The sequence below is a fragment of the Phocoena sinus genome, chromosome 14 (genome assembly GCF_008692025.1).
Source record: "Phocoena sinus isolate mPhoSin1 chromosome 14, mPhoSin1.pri, whole genome shotgun sequence".
Taxonomy (NCBI): domain Eukaryota; kingdom Metazoa; phylum Chordata; class Mammalia; order Artiodactyla; family Phocoenidae; genus Phocoena; species Phocoena sinus.
The window spans coordinates 2,314,828-2,336,538 of NC_045776.1; the positions used below are offsets into that span (position 1 = coordinate 2,314,828).

At 50.5% G+C, this 21,711-nt stretch overlaps 1 protein-coding gene across 1 annotated transcript in view; it reads left to right on the forward strand.

Annotated features, from left to right (window-relative positions):
* Positions 1 to 21,711, forward strand: part of MBP (myelin basic protein) — a 116,232-nt gene that overhangs the window by 90,973 nt on the left and 3,548 nt on the right. The window contains exons 6-9 of the mRNA XM_032654585.1: positions 13,262 to 13,369; positions 14,634 to 14,669; positions 15,069 to 15,101; positions 18,267 to 18,386. Of these exons, the coding sequence (XP_032510476.1) occupies positions 13,262 to 13,369; positions 14,634 to 14,669; positions 15,069 to 15,101; positions 18,267 to 18,386 (297 nt within the window). The remainder of the gene's footprint in view (positions 1 to 13,261; positions 13,370 to 14,633; positions 14,670 to 15,068; positions 15,102 to 18,266; positions 18,387 to 21,711) is intronic.

Consider the following 21,711-nt stretch of genomic DNA (forward strand, 5'->3'; position numbering starts at 1 on the left):
AAACTGAAGGATTAAGTATCAAAGATGTTTGCTCGTTGGATGGCTGGTTAGTTGGATGCTTTTAACCACGTGAACAAAATAGAACGTTGCAGACAGTACAGTGCGCTTGGATTGAGCCATAACTTTTCCATTGAAAGTGGGAGCTGATCGAGCCCGTTTTAATTACGTAGAACTGCATCCTTCCAAATAACAATGAACCTGAAAAATCTCATCTCTCTCACTAGACATGCTGCGCATTTGTCGTATCCAGTTACCAGTATTTACCAAGATAAGTAGGAACTCGTTTTCTAGTAGAGCAGTGATTACAGCTTTCCCGGTTCTCTAGATATTAACCGACATCTCTGATTGATGCCACCAAGAGACACTAATTTGTTTTTCTTATATCTGAGCACATTTTTGTTTCTAGCGCACCATGCCTTCACAGCTTAACAGGAGGTAAGTCTGCAAACTTGGAAAAAGTTCTTCTCCCTTCCCTTTGGTCACGTGGCTGGCCCGTGATTTCTCCACCTGCTGCTAGGGTTCGGTTTGGGACATTCCTTCTCGTGCACATGGAATCCACAGGAATCTCCGATGACGCAGCAGATTAAAACATGGAGCTGGGGCTGAAAGGAGACCACAGGCTCTTCACTTAACCCCTCTGAGTATCCACTTCCACATCTGCAAAAAGAGGTGGCCACACAGAGCAACATTTCTGGTCTGTGACCAGCTGGGGTGAAAAAAATCATGTGTCCACCCCGTGTTTTCAAAGCAAGTAGAGCCACTTTCTTTGCTCCTTTTTTTTATATTGGATCCTTCTAGGGACACAGGGAGAAACGTGCGTTCCTGGAACTTGCATGATTGACTTGACTAAGAAAGTGCCAGTAAGAAAATGGTCACTGCTTTTAGCCACTGGATATGACCATCCGGACATATTTGAGACAGATCCACAGAGAGGCCACTCCGGCTGTGTCATTCTGACATGGCACCAGGACCTCTCACTGAGGCGGGCTGCACAGGGAAGACCCCGACAGATGTGGGTTGAGGTGCCCTGGCATGAGGGCACCTGCGTCAGTCACCTCCGTGAAAATGCTCGATTTCCAGTTTAAAAAGGGCAGCAGTTCCAAATAGCAGCTCCCACAGAGCTCATGTCTGTTCACATCACATAGAAAAGACGGAGCGGGTATTACCAACACTAGTTATCAGACACACATGGGCTTTGAAGGACCAGTTTCTCCCAGACTAGCCCACAGTAAGACAGAGTAACAGCGCAAGAAGAGAACATGCTTCCTGTTAATGCCTGTGATCTGAGGGAAGCCAGAACACAGGATATTTAAAAGATGTTCTCATCTTGTAACGAACCTCAAATCGTCACACCGGGTTTTAAAGTACCAGGGGGAGAGCTGGTCCTATAACAGGCTCGTAGTCTCCTGCGTAGCTACTATAAGCCATGCGTCTACACCTGGGCGGTCCTCAGATGTTTTTCCTTATGCTTGTGTATCTAATGATGTTATTCTCCTGGTCCCTCCTTTGCACTCATCCATTGTCATTCATCTGGAGGAGAGAGGCAAGCAAACTAAAGCCTGGGCAGAGAGAGGGGAGACCGCCTGGGCTCATAGGGTCCAACAAGGAGCACACAGGTGCCTCTCAGGTGCACAGCCCGGGAGGGGTGGATGCAGAGGGGGGAAACGTCCCAGAGCCATGGATTCACTCTGATTTCCATCATTGGAATTCTGATGGTGGACTCAGGGAAGAGTTTAAATTCCTCTCACAGACAAGAAATAAAGCAAGCGCTAGAACTCTTTTTTTCCCCCCCTAAGCACAAAACCCCAGGCACAGTGAATACTAATTTTTTCAAGAGGCAGCGTCTTCTTCTGAGAGGGACTGACTCTATCCATTTGTTTCAATCAAATGCAAATGCAAATGATGATGCTGGCAAATACCTCATCCCCGTTTTCGTAAGACAGCCGCTAGTCAAGGGAATGAATCTTTACCCAATCTGATGACCACTGATCTTCAGATGTGTCAGGCAAAAACTAATCCCCCGTTATTACTTGCAAGTTTAAGGACTCACAGCTCTCCAGCAAGTTGGAAAAACAGTTATGAAATCCTTCCCGTTATCTGGAGACGGGACGGGAAAGCAGCCGGGAAGCCAAGTGCACGAGCCCCCACCTGCTGGTGAAGGACATTATCACAAGTGGAGGGAAAATGAATCACAGTTTTTCAAAACCAGTACAATGAAACAGGCTAATGGAAAAAGCAGTTTATGTTAAAAATCCATGAAATGGTTGTCCTTTATCCCATGGCTTTCCTCCAGTCGTGTTTAAATTTTTTAGCATAATGTTATTTTATTTGCCACCAAGAAGTTCATTGTTGTTTTGTTAATCACGATGCCAAAAAAGAGTAACACGTCAGTGCCACCGTAACCCTGCGCGTGCTGTGATCACGTGCCGAGGCCCCTACACGACTCACGTGTTCACGTGTGCAGACAGCCAGGTCTCCATGTGGTTCATCAGAGTGTGAACCAAGTCACCCCTAACAGGTAGGATTTCTTCTACAAACTTCTTGTTAATTGAAAGCCCTATGTAATAAGCACCATTTTTCTAAACAACTTGAGTTTTCATTTTTAAAAAACTGGACTAATTTTCTAATTTCACTTGTCCCAAATATTCAGCTCCACTTATTTTGGAGATAGCGTGTTAACGTCCTAACCTCAGGTTTAGACCGGCACGTGGGGCGGAGGCCCTGTCTCCGGCCCCGTTTCCTTTTCTGATGGCTCACACTGAGAGGGGCGACCGCTACCCGCCCCGCCCCGGCTTCGGGGTGTCCGGTTCTGATTTTCCGGTAGGACTGACCTTCGAATTCCTCCTTTGCCTTTTAATCACTTACAAACAGATGAGCTACTTGGATCAGGAGAGACATGGACAAAGAGACACCATTCCTGGCAAATAACTGTAAAATGTGAACAATTCTGGTTCTTCTATCCTTTCTGCACACAGATAAGAAGGGCTGCACTGGAGAATCACGAACCCTTCCTGAGTTAGGGAGCTGAGTCCAGGGGGCTCCTTAAAGGGAAACTTGTGTGTCCCAGGCTCTGGGGGCAGAGGCTGGGGACACAGGGGTGGAGGGAGGAGGACCCGCGCCCCATCCTCCCCCCACTGGGGTCACCTTCGCACCCAGACGGCCCCGCCATCATCCCCCTTCCCCTGCGGCCCGTTCCCTCCCCAGACTGTTTCCTCCAGGACAGAAACGGACCCCCTTGTTTACAGTGAGGCATGGAAATAAGTACCCACTCCCTATAAATTGTGAAATATAACAAAGAAGCCAAAACCCACTGTTTTTAAGTACCCTGCCACTCCTGCCAGGGGCTCCCACTGCTGCCCGGGAGACAAAGGCTGGCCCTGCTCTGACTGTGAACTGAGGATTGACAGCAGAGACGTCCTGCACGGCCGAAGCCTCCCCGCCCGGCACCCCTCAAGTTGGGTGTGGACCCCTTTCCTCAGCGCAGGCGGGCCTTCGATATGGCCTCAGAGTCACAACCCGCCCCCCCCCACCCCATGTTCCTTCAAAGAATAAAGGATGCTCTTCAGACTGTGGGGAAGGAAGCTGGGAGCCTGCATCCCCTCAGCCACCTGTCGGAGGCCGGACCACGTCAGCATCACAGGGTCCGAGTCAGAGCAGGTGACTCAGCACAAGAGCCAAAGGGTGGAAACAACCCAAGTGTCCATCAGTGGATGAAAGGGTGAACAAAATGTGGCTTACACAGGCGACGGGATATGGCCCGGCCTTAACAGGAAGGAAATTCTGACCCAGCTACAGCATGGCTGAACCCTGAGGACACTACACCAGTGAAAGAAGCCAGTTGCCACCGGACACTGTGTGATTCCACTTGTATGGGGTCCCCTGAGCCGTCAGATTCTTAGAGAGAGTAGGATGGGGCTTTCCAGGGGCCGCAGCAGCGGATGGGGAGTTTGTGTCTCTTGGGTACAGTCTCAGTTTGGGAAGATGGGAAAGTTCTGGAGGTGGATGGTGTAATGGACACACAGCATTGTGAATACACTGAACTGCGTACTTAACGACGGCAAAATGGTAGATTTCACGTAACATATGTTTTACCACAATAAAAAAAAATTAAGGGTGACAGATACAGCACTCCCCCCCCCCGCCACTGTGTAAAGGTGTCATCACCATGGCAACAGAGGCTCGTTTCTTAGCTCCTCTTCCTGTGCTCACCACAGAACTCTTTAGTGATACATAAACAAACAGATTAAGCGGCAGCCCTAGAGTCTTAGGAAAACGCCCTAATACATAAACCAGCTGCAGAATTACCTTTCTTTCCTTGCCTGCTACTCAGAGGTGGCCCCTTAGTAAAAGCTGAGAGCTAAAAACTCTCTCAGCGAATCTCGGTTTCAACCCCGTGCTTTCACATGTGGGGAAACAGAAGCCCCAGCGCTTGGCGTGCTCGGTTCGCAGGGGTTTTTGGGTCAGGACCAGAGCCCTCCAGCCCCCAGAGGCTTGCTCTTTCCAGGAGGCCCCAGTAGAAAGAGGGTTTCTTTGTTCCTTTGTCCACTTCTGTTTGCTGAACCAAACTGCCAGAAGCTTTGGGGAATCAAGTAGAAGTTTTTCTTTTTTCCTCCAAAAACTTAAAATCTAGCTGGAGACCTGGAGACAAAAGATGGATGTAGGGAGAAGGCCAGACTCACCTATGCGGAGATCTCCAACCAGGAAATTCACGGAACGACGTAATGTTGCCATCACCAACCTTGGGACAAATAATGATAGATCGTGTTAAATGGACTTATTTTATAAATTAATATACAGTAAAATTGGGTGGTTTCTGGTGTACACATCTGTGAATTTTAACACACATGTAGTTTCACGTGGCCGCCACCACAATAAGGGTACATCACCCCAAAACCTCCCTCCCACTTCACACCACACCCTTCTCTCCCCCATTCCTGACCCCTGACAGCCACTGCTCTGGTCACCCTCCCTGTAGTGTACTCTTTTGAAGAAAGTCACATGTATGAGATCGTACTGTATGAAATCTCTTTGGAATGGCTTCTTTCACTCAGTACAATGCCTTGGAGATGCCTCTGAGTTGTTGCTCCTTTTTACTACTGCATAGTATTCTGTTGCACGGACATACCACAGTCTGTTTATCCCTTTACTCAGTGACGAACATTTGGGTTGTTTGCAGAGTTGGTGATTACGAACTGAGTTGCTATAAACATTCATGTAGAGGTTTTTGTGTGATCATAAGTTTTCATTCAAGATTCAAATTATTTCCATCAAAAGACTGGAGACCAATATATTCATTACAAAAATCTCATCCAAAAATATGTAGTTTTTCTTTTATCATTCAAAGCAGGAAGTGGGATTGCTGGGCCATATAATATGTATTGATACATGCTTAGCTTTATAATAACTGTCAAATTGTTTTCAAGAGTGAGGGTACCATTTTGCATTCCCACCAGCAAAGCATGAGAGTTCCAGTGGCACTGCATCCTAGTCAGCACTTAGTATTGTCGGTATCCTTTATTTTAGCCATTCTAATAGGGGTGTAGTGGTGTCTCCTGATGATTTTGATTTGCATCTTACTAATAGCTAATGATGCTGGGCATCTTTTCATGTGCTTATTTGTATTCTGCTCATCCTCTGCAGTCAAGTGTTTAGTCAAGTGTTTTGTCCAATTTTTTAACCTGGTGGTTTGTTTTTTTACCATTGATTTTTGAGAGTTCTTTACAAGAAGGACTTGTGGTTTCAAGTCTTTTGTCACATATATGATTGGAAATATTTTCTCCATCTGTAGTTTGTCTTTTCATTCTCTTAAAGTATCTTTTGCAAAACAAAGGTTTTAAATATTGATCAGGTTCAGTTTATCAATTTTGTTTCTTTTATGGATCATGGTTTTGGTGTCAGGTCTATAAATTTATTGGCTACCCTCACGTCATGAAGGTTTTCTTCTATTTTCTCCCGTTTTCTTCTAAAACTCTGTACTTTTACAGTGCAGATAGAGATCCATGATCCATTTGGGGTTAATTTTTGTATAGGGTGTGACTTTGGATTGAGGTTCATGTTTTTGGATATTGGATGTCCAGTGGTTCCAATACCATATGTTGAAAAGACTATGCTTTCTCCATTGAGTTGTCTTTGCACCTTTGTCAAAAATCACCTGGTCCTATTTGTGTGGGTCTACTTTTGGACTCTACTGTGTTCCACTGAACTATGTATCTACACCTTCTCCAGTACGACACTGCCTATAGCTACGTAGGAAATCTTTAAATCAAGTGATGCGGTTCCTCTGATTTTATTCTTCTTTTTCACAGTTGTTTGGCTATTTTGGTTACATATAGTTTCAAGGTTAGTTTTTCTATATCTAAACAAAATCCTGCTAGGATTCTGAGTGGCAGAGCAGTACATCTGTAGATCAGTTTGGGAAGAATTGCCATCTGTACTATTCATGGTCTTCTGACACATGAAGATAGTATGTCTCTCCACTTAAGTCTTCTTTGATTTTCTTCCACCAGCATTTTCTAGTTTTTAGCATAAAGATCATATACACGCTTTGCCAAGTTAATAACTAATACTTTGTTTCTCTGATGCTATTATATATGGTGGTGCTTTTAAATTTGGTGTTTTTTTTAACTGTTCATTGCTAATATATAGAAATATGATTGACTAAACGTTCTTTCAGCAACAGACCATTACAACTACAACAATATAGCTATAACTCTACATTAAATTATCTGTGACAACTTATAGCCAAAATTCCAAGTCAGGGTCCTAGTTCAGTCACTCTTCAATGCATATGTTACAAAAGGATTCCATGATGATTGTTCTATTTACTTAAGATCTACTGCATGTGTTGGGCTCTGTATTAAAAGGGATCTAAACTGTCGATGCGTTAATTCAACAGTTAATGCTCATTGCATGCTTAGTTCTGTGCCGAGGGCCATAAATACACTAATTGACGTTTTCATGAACAGTTCTGACCCCAGATTCTGAGAGGTAGAACACAACTTACCAACTTCATGTGTTCCTTAAAAGATTTAAATTAATTTTCCCTCAAAAGATTGGCGACCAATGTATTCATTATAAAAATCACCAAAATATATGCTCTTTCTTTTAGCGTTCAAAGCTGGTACGCATGATAAACATGTGAAATACTTCATTAACTATGTCAGAGCAAAAGTAAGTTTTAATAATATCAGACCTGCATATAGGACTGAACGTTCATTTATTTAAAAACCTTTTTGTAAAGTTTAAGAAACTTTTCTAGTTTAATCACAGAATGGGTGAATCAAAGTGCACAATGTTTCTGTGACTCAAAATCCAACACAGCCTGCAGAAAAATGGTATATAAAAACAAAAGAAAAGGGACTTCTCCAGTGGTTAAGACTCTGCACTTCCACTGCAGGGGGCGTGGGTTTGATCCCTGGTCAGGGAACTAAGATCCCACATGCCGTGCAGTGCGGCCAAAAAAAAAAAAAAAACCACAAAAAAACCCAAAGTCAGGGCAAATTGTACTAAGTTCTGAGCTGCTTTAATTATTTTTGGCCATTAGGGTGGTATCTAATAAATAACTTCACTTGGCAGATACATTAGACACAAAGAAATTTTTTCTTAAAATAAGCAATTTAAAGAGTTTCCTAGCTCATCTGTTTTCTTTTTTCATTCTTAATTTTATACTCTCTTTTATTGGAGAAGCATGTGTAAGGTGGGCCAGCGGTGAGTGAATCTGATTGGTCTGTGAGCTCAGAAAGGCGCTAGCTGAGAGACAACACAGCACAAGGAGAACCAGATTATTTATGTTCTGGCAACCCCAGCAGAGAGAATAAGAGTAAGGACGGGGGAGGGAGGGTCACCAGTTCCTGAAACGCTCCAGCGCTTCCCCTTGAGGTTGACGTCTTCAAGTTCAAATGTGCATGGCGTCCACTTCTGCCCACGCCATCGTACCCACATCATAACTCAATCCCCCCGGTTTCCTCTGTGGGGAACCAGAATCCTGTGAGGTCCCCGGCCCGGTGGAGGAGAGGGAGACTCAGCCCGTGGCCACCAGGCCTCCGCTGCACCCTCCGCCCTTCTGGGAGGCTGTGAATGTGCCACACGGAAAGCAGATCACGTGCTGAGTCGCCCCAGGTGAGCTGAGAAAGCTGTGCCCAGCAGAGGCCGCAGGAAGGGCACTGCAGACAGCAGAACGCGCGGCCGGGACGTCGGGAGGGTGGGTGTCGGGCAGCGGTGGGAGCCTGGGAGAGGCAGAGAGCCACAGGGAAGTGGGAAGGGGCCTTGACTCCAGTCAGGATCCGCAGAAGGATGGACTTTGAGCTCGAAGGCTGAGCAGGGCACAAAAAGTCACAGGGAAGCAGGAGGCGTGGAGGGCACGTGGACACCTCATTCAAAGGACATCGAGGTGGCTGGTCTACTCACAGCCAAGACGAGGTCTCACCAAGTGGACAAAACCAGGCCATGCCATGTGGTGCCAGGTCTCGGGGGCCCCCCGGCTGGAGAAAAGATGTTCAGTTTGTGAAACAGGCGCAGGGAACGGTTGTGGGGAAGGACAGGAGGAGAGCATCCTTTGCAAACCCGTCTTGGCTGGAAAGGGAGGGGCCCGAACAGGGCTACCCCAGCCTTGGCCTTAACGTCAATGTGGGGAGAAGACAAATGTAAGGAATATTTTAAAGAAAAACCTACAAGATTTGTGAACTGAGTCAGTGGGGGAAATAGAGCAGAGAAGGAGGCCAGCGTGACCGCAGGGCTTCAGCCCTGGTGGATGGGGGTAGGAGGATTGCCAGCTAGAGACAGGCATAGACATTAACAGTAACTAGTACTGGGGACAATGCACCTGTACCTAGTACCAGAGACAAAGCACCTGTAACTAGTACCAGAGATAATGCACCTGTAACTCGTACCAGAGATAATGCACCTGTGACTAATACCAGAGACAATGCACCTGTAAGTAGTACCAGAGATAATGCACCTGTAACTAGTACCAGAGACAATGCACCTGTAACTAGTACCAGAGAAAATGCACCTGTAACTCATACCAGAGATAATGCACCTGTAACTAGTACCAGGGACAATGCACCTGTAACTAGTACCAGAGAAAATGCACCTGTAAGTCATACCAGAGATAATGCACCTGTAACTAATACTGGGGACAATGCACCTGTAACTAATACCGGGGACAATGCACCTGTAACTAGTACCAGAGAAAATGCACCTGTAACTCATACTAGAGATAATGCACCTGTAACTCGTACCAGAGATAATGCACCTGTAACTAGTACCAGAGACAATGCACCTATAACTAGTACCGCGGACAATGCACCTGTAAGTAGTATCAGGGACAGTGCACCTGTAACTAGTACCAGGAACAATGCACCTGTAACTAGTACCAGAGATAATGCACCTGTAACTAGTACCAGGGACAATGCACCTGTAACTAGTACCAGAGACAATGCACCTGTAACTAGTACCAGAGATAATGCACCTGTAACTAGTACCAGGGACAATGCACCTGTAACTAGTACCAGAGATAATGCACCTGTAACTAGTACCAGAGACAATGCACCTGTAACTCGTACCAGAGAAAATGCACCTGTAACTCATACCAGAGATAATGCACCTGTAACTAATACCGGGGACAATGCACCTGTAACTAGTACCAGAGAAAATGCACCTGTAACTCATACTAGAGATAATGCACCTGTAACTCGTACCAGAGATAATGCACCTGTAACTAGTACCAGAGACAATGCACCTATAACTAGTACCGCGGACAATGCACCTGTAAGTAGTATCAGGGACAGTGCACCTGTAACTAGTACCAGGAACAATGCACCTGTAACTAGTACCAGAGATAATGCACCTGTAACTAGTACCAGGGACAATGCACCTGTAACTAGTACCAGAGACAATGCACCTGTAACTAGTACCAGAGATAATGCACCTGTAACTAGTACCAGGGACAATGCACCTGTAACTAGTACCAGAGATAATGCACCTGTAACTAGTACCAGGGACAATGCACCTGTAACTAGTACCAGGGACAATGCACCTGTAAGTAGTACCAGAGATGATGCACCTGTAACTAGTACCAGAGAAAATGCACCTGTAACTCATACCAGAGATAATGCACCTGTAACTAGTACCAGGGACAATGCACCTGTAACTCGTACCAGAGAAAATGCACCTGTAACTAGTACCAGAGATAATGCACCTGTAACTAGTACCAGAAACAATGCACCTGTAACTCGTACCAGAGATAATGCACCTGTAACTAGTACCAGGGACAATGCACCTGTAACTAGTACCAGAGACAATGCACCTGTAACTAGTACCACAGATAATGCACCTGTCACTAGTACCAGGGACAATGCACCTGTAACTAGTACCAGGGACAATGCACCTGTAACTCGTACCAGAGATAATGCACCTGTAACTAGTTCCAGAGATAATGCACCTGTAACTAGTACCAGGGACAATGCACCTGTAACTAGTACCAGGGACAATGCACCTGTAACTCGTACCAGAGATAATGCACCTGTGACTAGTACCAGGGACAATGCACCTGTAACTAGTACCAGAGATAATGCACCTGTAACTAGTACCAGGGACAATGCACCTGTAACTAGTACCAGGGACAATGCACCTGTAACTCGTACCAGAGATAATGCACCTGTAACTAGTACCAGAGATAATGCACCTGTAACTAGTACCAGAGACAATGCACCTGTAACTAGTACCAGAGATAATGCACCTGTAACTAGTACCAGGGACAATGCACCTGTAACTAGTACCAGAGATAATGCACCTGTAACTAGTACCAGGGACAATGCACCTGTAACTAGTACCAGAGATAATGCACCTATAACTAGTACCAGGGACAATGCACCTGTAACTAGTACCAGGGACAATGCACCTGTAACTAGTACCAGAGATAATGCACCTGTAACTAGTACCAGGGACAATGCACCTGTAACTAGTACCAGGGACAATGCACCTGTAACTCGTACCAGAGATAATGCACCTGTAACTAGTACCAGGGACAATGCACCTGTAACTCGTACCAGAGATAATGCACCCGTAACTAGTACCAGGGACAATGCACCTGTAACTAGTACCAGGGACAATGCACCTGTACCTAGTACCAGAGACAATGCACCTGTAATTAGTAACAGGGACAAAGCACCTGTAACTAGTACCAGAGATAATGCACCTGTAACTAATACCGGGGACAATGCACCTGTAACTAATACCAGAGAAAATGCACCTGTAACTAGTACCAAAGATAGTGCACCTGTAGCTAGTACCAAGGACAATGCACCTGTAACTAGTACCAGGGACAATGCACCTGTAACTAGTACCGGAGATAATGCACCTGTAACTAGTACCAGAGATAATGCATCTGTAACTAGTACCAGAGACAATGCACCTGTAACTAGTACCGGGGACAATGCACCTGTAAGTAGTATCAGGGACAATGCACAGGTAACTAGTACCAGGGACAATGCACCTGTAACTAGTACCGGAGATAATGCACCTGTAACGAGTATCAGGGACAATGTACCTGTAAGTAGCATCAGGGACAGTGCACCTGTAACTAGTACCGGAGATAATGCACCTGTAACTAGTACCGGAGATAATGCACCTGTAACGAGTATCAGGGACAATGTACCTGTAAGTAGTATCAGGGACAATGCACCTGTAACTAGTACCGGAGATAATGCACCCGTAACTAGTACCGGAGATAATGCACCTGTAACTAGTACCGGGGACAATGCACCTGTAAGTAGTAGGAGATAATGCACCTGTAACTAGTACCGGAGATAATGCACCTGTAACTAGTACCAGAGATAATGCACCTGTAACTAGTACCGGAGATAATGCACCTGTAACTAGTACCGGGGACAATGCACCTGTAAGTAGTATCAGGGACAATGCACCTGTAACTAGTACCAGAGATAATGCACCTGTAACTAGTACCGGAGATAATGCACCTGTAACTAGTACCAGAGACAATGCACCTATAACTAGTACCGGGGACAATGCACCTGTAAGTAGTATCAGGGACAATGCACCTGTAACTAGTACCAGAGATAATGCACCTGTAACGAGTATCAGGGACAATGTACCTGTAAGTAGCATCAGGGACAGTGCACCTGTAACCAGTACCAGGGACAATGCACCTGTAACTAGTACCAGGGACAATGCACCTATAACTAGTACCAAGGAGAATTCACCTGTAACTAGTACCAAGGACAATGTACCTGTAAACAGTACCAAGGACAATGCACCTGTAAGTAGTATCAGAGACAGTGCACCTGTAACTAGTACCAAGGAGAATTCACCTATAACTAGTACCAAGGAGAATTCACCTGTAACTAGTACCAAGGACAATGCACCTGTAACTAGTACCAAGGACAATGCACCTGTAACTAGTGCCGGGGACAATGCACCTGTAACTAGTACCAGAGATAATGCACCTGTAACTAGTACCAGACACAATGCACCCATAACTAGTACCGGAGATAACGCATCTGTCACTGGTACCAAGGAGAATGCACCTCTAACTAGTACCAGGTACAGTGTACCTCTAACTAGTGCCAGGGACGATGCACTTGTTACTCCAGTGACAGCCCAGTCAGGGGTGCAGGTATCACCAGTGAAACTAAGCCCATTAAATGCATTAAATTCCCGAGAAGCCCAATTTAGACTTTTCGGTCGCAACAGTGTCTTCTGAACAGCAAGGGTCCTTTCGAACCACAAGCACCGAGCTGGCGATGGAGGAGGTGTGCACGAGGCTTTGGCGCATGTACCTGACGGGCTTTCAGGGGATTCCTCTGACCTTCCAGACATTTCCTGATCCCCTCATTCTCACGACCCCCCACACTCCCATAGCAGGGGCTGTGCACAAGCACCGTCCTCTCTGCCAGGGCTCCAGGCGAGTCCCCCTCCTCCTGGGACCACCAGCTCGCAGGCTCTGTCAGTGCTTCTGAAGGTGGAGCCCACGTCCGGGGAGGCTGGCGATGCTCCCCCCGAGCTTGGCCTTCCCGTCGGGAGGGCTCCCGAGGGGGCGTCTGCAGTGGCCAGGAGGTCAGCCGAGGAGGGACCTGCGGGGACAGCACCGCCCAGACCCCACCCGCCTGGCTACATCCTGTGACGTCAGCAGCTTCCTAGCATCAGGTCTCCAAAAGTATCCAGATCCACGGAGGAGCAGAGGCAGCTTCCCCAGACAGCAGAGGGTCCAGCCTGCCCTGAGACCACGCGTCCTGTCTTTCAGGATGGACACCACGCGGCCAGAGCCACCCACTATGGCTCCCTGCCCCAGAAGGCGCAGCACGGGCGGCCCCAAGATGAAAACCCCGTAGTGCACTTCTTCAAGAACATCGTGAGTGGCAGCCACGGTGGGAGGGGACTGATTAGAGGGGTGAGGGGCGTCCGGCCCTGCCCCAGTCCACGAGGGCCCGAGTATGTCCCCAGGTGACACTCGGCTCTGATCCACAAGGGATCTGAGTATATCTCCATGTGACACAGCTGTAATCCATGATGGGGGCTCTGAGTATATCCCCAGGTGACGCCTCCCACTTCCTCAGGGTGAGGTTGGCCTCGGGAGCCCAGGGCCAGCACCTGGTCCCAAGGTCTGAGCTGCACCTGCGGCTTAGCTTTGTGTTAAAACTTTGAGTTCTACCAAAGAACTCACTCCTTTTGAGACTAAGCTAGTAGGAGATGCTTAGTTCAAAAATACAAGCTTTGCAAAACTCTGGAGACGGTAAGAAGATCAGGGGTGCGGGGGCAGGAGGGATGAATAGACTAGGAGTGCCCGGGATTTGGGGGCAGCGAGTCTCCTCTGAACGATCCCGTGACAGCGGAGACACCTCATACATTTGTCAAAATCCACAGAATGTACAACACAGAGTCCACAGACCTTGGTTAATGTATTGACATTGGCTCAGTTGTAACAAGTGGACCACGCGAGAGCCAGGGGTGCTGTGCACAGGGCAGAGGGGTCATGAGAACTGTCTGCAATTGCTGTGCAAGTTTTCTGGAAACCTAAAACTTCTCTAAAAAATAACATCTTAAAAACAAAACCACAGGCTCTAATTATAAACTTTCTGTGCAGCAGACATCTAAGATGGTATTTTCATGTTGATTAGGGAGCTTTAGGAGTCGCACACCTGCGGGTGTCCTTTTTGAGGCTCGAATACCAGGGGCCCTTGACTGCCCACCCCAGAGAGGACGGTGGTGACGCTCACCGTCTCCATCACCTGCGAGAGGGCGTGTGTCATGGGAGCACACACCAAGAGGAATCGCCTCTGTGGCTGCAGAGCCTTTGGTGTGTTTCCCACCCTCTCAAACACTGTCTGTGTGCTCTGGAAGATCGAGGTGGCACTGGATACTTTCAAATTCTCAAATCGTATATTTCTCTCTCAACTAAAACAGAATGGGGACACCGGGCAGAGACTGAGTGGGTGGCTTCTTATACCAATAGATACCAGACCCTCCCAGCAAGCAGGAGCTAGCAGGGAACTAGCAACAAGCCAGGTGACAACACGAGGTGACACGGTGACAACAGGAGGCTCTCACGAGGAGGGTCAGGGCTGCTGTGAAGCAGGGACCCCACCCCCGCTCACCATTCTCCCGTGTCTTTGCAGGTGACACCTCGCACACCTCCTCCATCACAAGGAAAGGTAAGACCTCCCAATGTGTTGAGTCATCATCACTTTACAGCCCTTCCCTGAAATCCCTAAACGGATCAAAAGGAGGGCTGGACTCAGAGCTCCCTGACTGCACCCCAAAATGTCTTGTCACGTGGAGCCCACGCAGGACAGGCTGAGCCGCGCGTGACACCCCTTCCCGCCTGCTGCCGTGCAGACAGCGCTCACCATCCCAGCTCCCTTCCCTCTCAACCCCAATCTGAAATCCTCCCTGGGCAGCTCCCCGGGGCCACGGCCAACCACAGGATAGGGCGCGTGTGCCAAAACCTGTCTGCCATCTCAGCACTGTGTTGTCCTGTGTTTCCTGTTTCGTGCAGAGAACGTTTTTCCCACACTGATCACCATGTCCCTCTTTTTCTTTTCCTCACACAGGGGCGAGGACTGTCCCTCAGCAGATTTAGCTGGGTAGGTGACAAATGCACGTCTACCCGTTGCCTCTCCTTCCTCATGGCCACTCAGCTGTTCTGTTCTGCTCTGTTTCAGTTGCTCTCTGGGCCCACCTTCCTTCCCATCCCACCCAGCTTGTCCCCTGCTGCTTCCGCCGCAGCCGGTCCTTCCTTCCAGCTGGGTTCACGCTCCTGTTTTCATGACCCAGGGCCCAGGCACCAAAGGGCTCCTAGGAGACTCCCCTGGGCTCCTCCCCAGGGAAGGAGCGACTCCACGTATGAGAAAATTCCTGATTTCCTTCCGAAAGGGCAGATGAGGAAAAATGGGTCCCTGCAGCCTGCGTGTGGACCTGTCCAAATAGCCCGCACTCCCTCCCCTGCCAGACGTTGACATTTTGGGGAGAAAACCATGATTCTGCTAACGAGACAAAAGGATGCTAAATTCAGTCATTCAGTTTATAACCTAAGTGATCCAAAAGAGTTTGGCTTGGGTTTTGACTTAGTCATAACTAAAGCTTGGCTATCAAGCCATCCAGGAAAACCTTTTTAGGAGTTTCTGAGAAGATTTTAAAGAAGATTAAAATCTTCGTTTAACCCATGAAGATATTAAATGGCTGATCTGTTCACTTTCTAGTAAAATTTTGTGTCTGAACCGACTTTAAATGCCTATCTATATTTTAACTAAATCTATCGACCATACTTACTAGCAAATATTAGATAGAGTCCTTACTTTATAAAATCTCCAGAATAAAAAGAGAACCACTAATCTATAGGCCCGGAACTGTGTCTGTCTTGGAGACACAGTATCCTTAGAAACACATCCTCCAATGTCCTTGGAGACACAATGTATCTCTAGTGCAGAGCCTACATGTCCTTGATACCCAATTAATAAGCATCACAGAAATCAATGAATGAATTTAGAAAGGAAGAAAAGGAAGGGAGGGAGGGAGGGAGGGAGGGAGGAGGGCGGGGGGAGCCACCCTCAGAGAAAAGGCAGGGGAGGCTTCCATAAACTGCCCCAACACACCACTACGTTGAAGTATGAACTGAGATGTTTGCTGGAACGTTTTATACACATACGCGTGAGCGTCTTCCTGACCTAATGAATTTGCCGAAAGGTGATGATAACGTAGGGAATCGACACGGGCCAGCCCTCAGGGACAATTAATGATTGACTTTCTGTGCCAGCAGGAGACAAAGATGATGCTGAAGAATGGGACCCACTTTTGACCCAGAAATCTGATCTTAGTAACCGCTTGAGCTGCCTCTAACCTTCTAGGCGTGAACCAGGGCGAAGCCATCGGCGAACGTGGAGTGATGGGAGGGGGAAAGACCATGTTTCTTGCAGTCGTTTAAAGGCCACTTGAGCCCGGCAGCTAACAGCACGGCCTTTGCATGCCTCTCACGTCTCCGTGTTTGGTCCCACTAATGTCTGTTAATTTTCTCTTTTTTTCCAAAGTAAAATCCTGCTCCGTATTCCGTGAGCTGGCTTGTCGGTTTCCTAGAGCCACACGACTGTCTTCCCGTTTGGAGTTCCGGAAAGTCCCACCAGTTTTCTAAACTATGTTGTATGTTTTTTGGTAAATTCTAGGTTGTCCAAAGATATAAGTGACCAAGAGTTTGAAAGGAGAAACTTTAAGCAGATTATTAATCTGAAAACCAATCCTTGAATTTAATTCTCAGAAGCTCTTTATTTTTGGAGAAAACAGCAGAGTAAGGGAACGATTTAGCACTTGCATGGGAAGGCGTGGATCTCGACAACTCTTGTGTCTGTCCTTTGCCTCAGTCCTCTTTAACCACCCCCCCGACCCTGGACCATGATGCAGTGAGCGTGTCCATGGAAACCTCTGGGATTCAGGGCAGTTCTGGGCTCCTCTCGTATGTGGTCTTGGATCCTCACTGCCCCTGTCCCTTGCACACTTGATAACCCTTGAAACCAAACCTTCACGTGAAAATAGCTGAGTGGCCAATGTCTGTTCCCAAACCTGGGCTGAAGAGAAGTAGCTTGGGGGTGCAGGGCAGGGGGTGTGCCTGGACAGATGGCCCTGGTCCAGCTTCAGTTCCAACACGAGAGGGGTGGACTGGAGGAATCTGGAAGCTTCTGGAGCCTAAACCAGAGGGATCGATCCCATGGTTTCCCAAGCTCCTAAGGCGGCACCCTCGTGAAACTGGAAAGCGCTGCAGCCTGAGGCAAAGGGTTCTGGGGTCTCGATCAGGAGACGGTTTTATTTCGTGTATAGAATTCTCAGGAGAGGCCAGACAGAGAGCTTCCTACTTCTCGTTGGTGAAACCTGAAGTGAGACCTCAGAGCCTGTCCGTTGCATAAGATCCGTGACGCAGACAGGATGTGTGGTTCACCCCTGGAGGAATGTCGCACCCCAGGCTGGACACCTGTTACCCCAAAGGCTAACATTCCTTATGTCTGAGCATCAGAGTTTCCCCCATTCCTTTCTTGTGTTCACAGTGGAAGTTTCCCTTTGAAACTAAAGTGCATTAGAATGCAGACTGGTCCTAGAGACACACATATCCTTACATTTCAGTAATCACTTGTCATTGCTACGTGTCACGAAGGCAATTTTTCTCCATCTTCCCTGAAGTGAGAGGGGCTCCCGGGGCAGCTGGAGACCAGGCTGGGAGCTGCCGGGGGAACCCCCCTCCCCATAACACCAGCAAGCTCGGAAGTTCAGAGCCGCAGGCTCCATTCTCAGAGCAGAGCATCCATTATCCCCATTTTATAGAAGAGGAAACCAAAGCTCAGAGAGGTTCCAACACTTGCCCAAGGTCACACAGCCAGGGCAGGGGGTTGCTGAGACCGGTCCAGGTGGCTGGCTCTGGGGCTGTGCCCAGGTGCACGGCCTGGGGGACAGGGCTTCCCAGCCGGGACCCGCCCCCTCCCCTCTACGGTGACCGGCTCCCAGCCCAGAGCCCCTGGAAGGACCCTGGTCCCGGTTCACCGTCCACACTCAGGGCACCCAGGCCGCGGCCAGGGGAGCTGGTCCTGGTCGTCCTGGAGAGGCTCCTCCAGGCTGGAGAATGGGAATTTTGTCTGTGCACGTTAGAAAGGTAGGAGCCCCCAAATTTCACCAAGTCTGAAGGCTGCTGATGCCTCCAGGAAAGCAGATGGGAAGGGTCTGTGCTGCCCAGGCCGCATGGACAGACTGAGAGCGGCCATCCTCTCTTGCAGGGAGCCGAGGGCCAGAAGCCAGGATTCGGTTACGGGGGCAGAGCTTCCGACTACAAATCGGGTCACAAGGGCCTCAAGGGGCATGACGCCCAGGGCACGCTTTCCAAAATCTTCAAGCTGGTAAGGCACCTTCTTAAGGCGGGCGGCGCGGGGGCGGGTTCGGGGACAGGGCTGGGACTGCCGGCCTCTGGCTCGTCCCCGCGCCGCTTCTCTGCAGTCAGCGCCCCACGTGCCATCCCTGCCCCGCCAAGCGCTTCTCCAGGGCCCGCCTGAACAGGGGCGGCGCTGGGCGCCAGGCCGGGGCCCCTCGGGGAGCTTGCGGGCGACGCCGTCGTCCGTGGTTACAGCCGGGGCCCGGGAGGCACGGGGGCCTGGAAGGTCAGACAGCAGCACCTCCGTCCCTGAGGGAACCGGCCAAGGGGACACGAGGGAAAGACGGCTGGATGGCCGAGAGGCCCCGGGGACCACGGGCACCCGTCCCGTCGGTTAACCCGGGCGTCACGGCCACGTCCGTCAGTGCGTGACCTGGGCCTCCGGGCTCCCTGAGGCTCGGCTTGTCCTCCGGACGACGGGGTGACGGACGTGTGGCCGGAGCCGCTGTGACGGTGGAGCGGGCACAACGCCCTCTGCCCGGCACCCCCCCCCCCCACCCCGCTGGTGACAAGACGGCCTCGCTCGGAGCACCCGACATCTCAGGAGGGGCTCTGACGCGGGACGGGCGCCATCACCCCGGGCCTGAGCCGCACGGAAGAGGGAAAGGAAGGTTCTGGACTCGGACGGGGGCCGGCAGTGGCCCTTCCCCCCAGGCCTCTCAGAGCCTCCCTCTCGGAGACGCGAGGCTGCAGCTCCCTCCCGGGGGAGGTCGGGGGCGCCCACGTCCAGGGCTGCCTTCTGACCGAGGCCAAGCTCACCTGTGAGGAAGCCGGACGGCCCGGAGACGGGAGGGCCGGGAGCGGGGCTGGGCCTGGAGCAGACGGGCTGAGGGCGGCGGGCTCCGCCCCTGCGTCCTGCGCCGCTGGCCGCCCGACGCCGAGGCGACTTCCAGGTGGCCGGAGAGACGTGTGTGGCCTCCGTTCGCTGGCCCGCTGACGGCTCCTCGTAGGAAGGTCACAGACCCCGGGGCACGAGGCGCAGCCTCGGAAACATGCCGCCACCGCCTGAGGCTTGGGGCCCCGAGAGCCTTGGGAAGGGCCTTCGCGGCGGTGGCGGAGGCCTCGGGACTAACCCAGTGACGGTCCTGCTGCGGGCATGGCGCCGGGGGCCCCGGCCCGGCGGCAGCCCTGTGGCCCCGCGGGCTCCGCGCCGGGCTTTGCTGAGCGCCTGCAAAGCCCGGCGCAGTGCGTCGTCACGTGCCGGCGAAGCCTTACGCGCAGGCCGCCGCCTCTTAAAGGAGCCGTGTCGTCCTGTTGGTTGGGCGACAGAAAACACACGGTGCATGCTGGCGGGGAGGCGGGATGGGCTGAGCGCGAACGTGCCCCTCTGTGCCCTCCAGGCCATCGGGATTCCAGGCGGGGCGCCAGACAGGGCCCGGCGGAGCGGGTGGCGGGCGCAGGGGCGCGAAGGGGGCAGGGGCTGGCCTGGCACGGGGACAGGGCTCCCGGCTGACCGCTGACGGAGCACGGGGAGGCCTGGCCGGGTCCCGGAGGAGGGAGGCGGCTGCGGCAGCGGCACCGGCACCGAGTGACCGGTGGGAGGGGTAAGGGGCTCCCCCCACAGAGGGTCCCGGGACCCTCCTGAGCGCTCTGACCCTGGCCCTGAATGGGGAGGTCCCCGGGATCTAGTGACACAGTGTGACTTATGTTCTCATGTTGAAAGACCATCTGGTAAAAACTAACAAAAACGGGACCGGATTTTGCACTTCCTGGACTGGAGAGCAAGGAAGACCCTGTGGATTTCCGCGGCTGCGCATCCGGGGCTTTGGCGGCTGAGCCCAGGTTCTAACCACGTGTCAGCTTTTCAGGCTTAAACCTGGAAGGGGGTTGGGAGTTGGGATGACCCCGTGGAGCCACGGCGAGCCTACCGTGCCGCTGGGGCCGTGTCCACACAGATCTGAGGCTCCAGGAGGGCACTTGCCATCCCTGGCACAGAACCGTGTTCACAGGGCAGCTGGGCAGGGACAAACTTCACCATATTCGGGTCCCATGTTTTCTCGTCAGAGTAACAGCCCAGCCTTCACTTCCGCTGACTCTTCATCCAAACAGGCCATCACTTCCCTGCCGACATCCAACTACTACCAAAGCCCTGACTGCTAAGAGGGTCCAGTCAACTCCTCTTCCAGCTGGAAGAAACGTCATACGGAAGACGGACGCCAGTGAGGAAAAGACAGAGTCCATCTGTTACGACGGGAGTGGCGTTGTAAGGACACGACACACATGATGCCCTCAGCACCGTCAGATGCTCCCTGCGGATAAAGGAAAGCCGGGATCCGGCCGCAGGAGGGGAGCCAGCTGCTCGGTCCCCGGACTTTGGACCGTCCTGCGTCCTCGAGCATCATGGTGTCAGCATCGCAGGCAGACGCAGCCCGATTCTCACCCCGTGTGGCAGCTTCCTCCCCCCGTGTCCTCAGTCCGGAGGCCACCTGGGGGAGGCGGGAGTTTCCACGGACTCCTGTCCCAGGTGTTCGTGGGCTCAGGTGAGAATGGGAGCGTCTCCTGGGGAACACCTGCTGGGATCACAGCAGGTCACAACGTGATTTAACATGAGAAGGTCCCGTGGTACGTGGCGTGGTCGTGTCACCAGGAGATCTGACAGCCCCGTGTGCCCCGTCTCAAGGGCTCAATCACCACCAGCAAAGCACAGCGGCCCCTCAACCTGAATCACCTCTGACCTCTGACCTGCAGAAGTGGGCTTCCTACTTGGTTCATTAAAACGTCGAGATTCTACAATTTATGGTGGAAAGATTTGGTCAGGAACCCAAAGACTCATTGATTGGTCACCTAATCTTTAATTCAATATCGAGTCCCATGTGTGGTGTATTTGGTGGTCGGGATATACACACAGCACGGATGGACTGCATGACCCAGATTCTGGAAGATGCTGGACACTCGTGGGTGATGTGAAGCAGGACTCAGCTTTGAGGACCCTTAGTCTCCTCAAGAAAAACCTTAAATACATGAAGTGAGTGGTGAGTAAACCGTGGCTAAGCTGGTTAATGTCAGATAAAATGCAGGGACTTCCCTGGTGGTGCAGTGGTTAAGAATCCGCCTGCCAATGCAGGGGACACGGATTCAATTCCCGGTCCAGGAAGATCCCACATGCTGCAGAGCAACTAAGCCCATGTGCCACAGCTACTGAGCCTGTGCTCTAGAGCCTGCGAGCCACAACTACTGAGCCCACATGCCACAACTACTGAAGCCCGCGCACCTAGAGCCCGTGCTCCGCAACAAGAGAACACATTGCAATGAGAAGCCCGCGCACCGCAACGAAGAGTAGCCCCTGCTCTCCG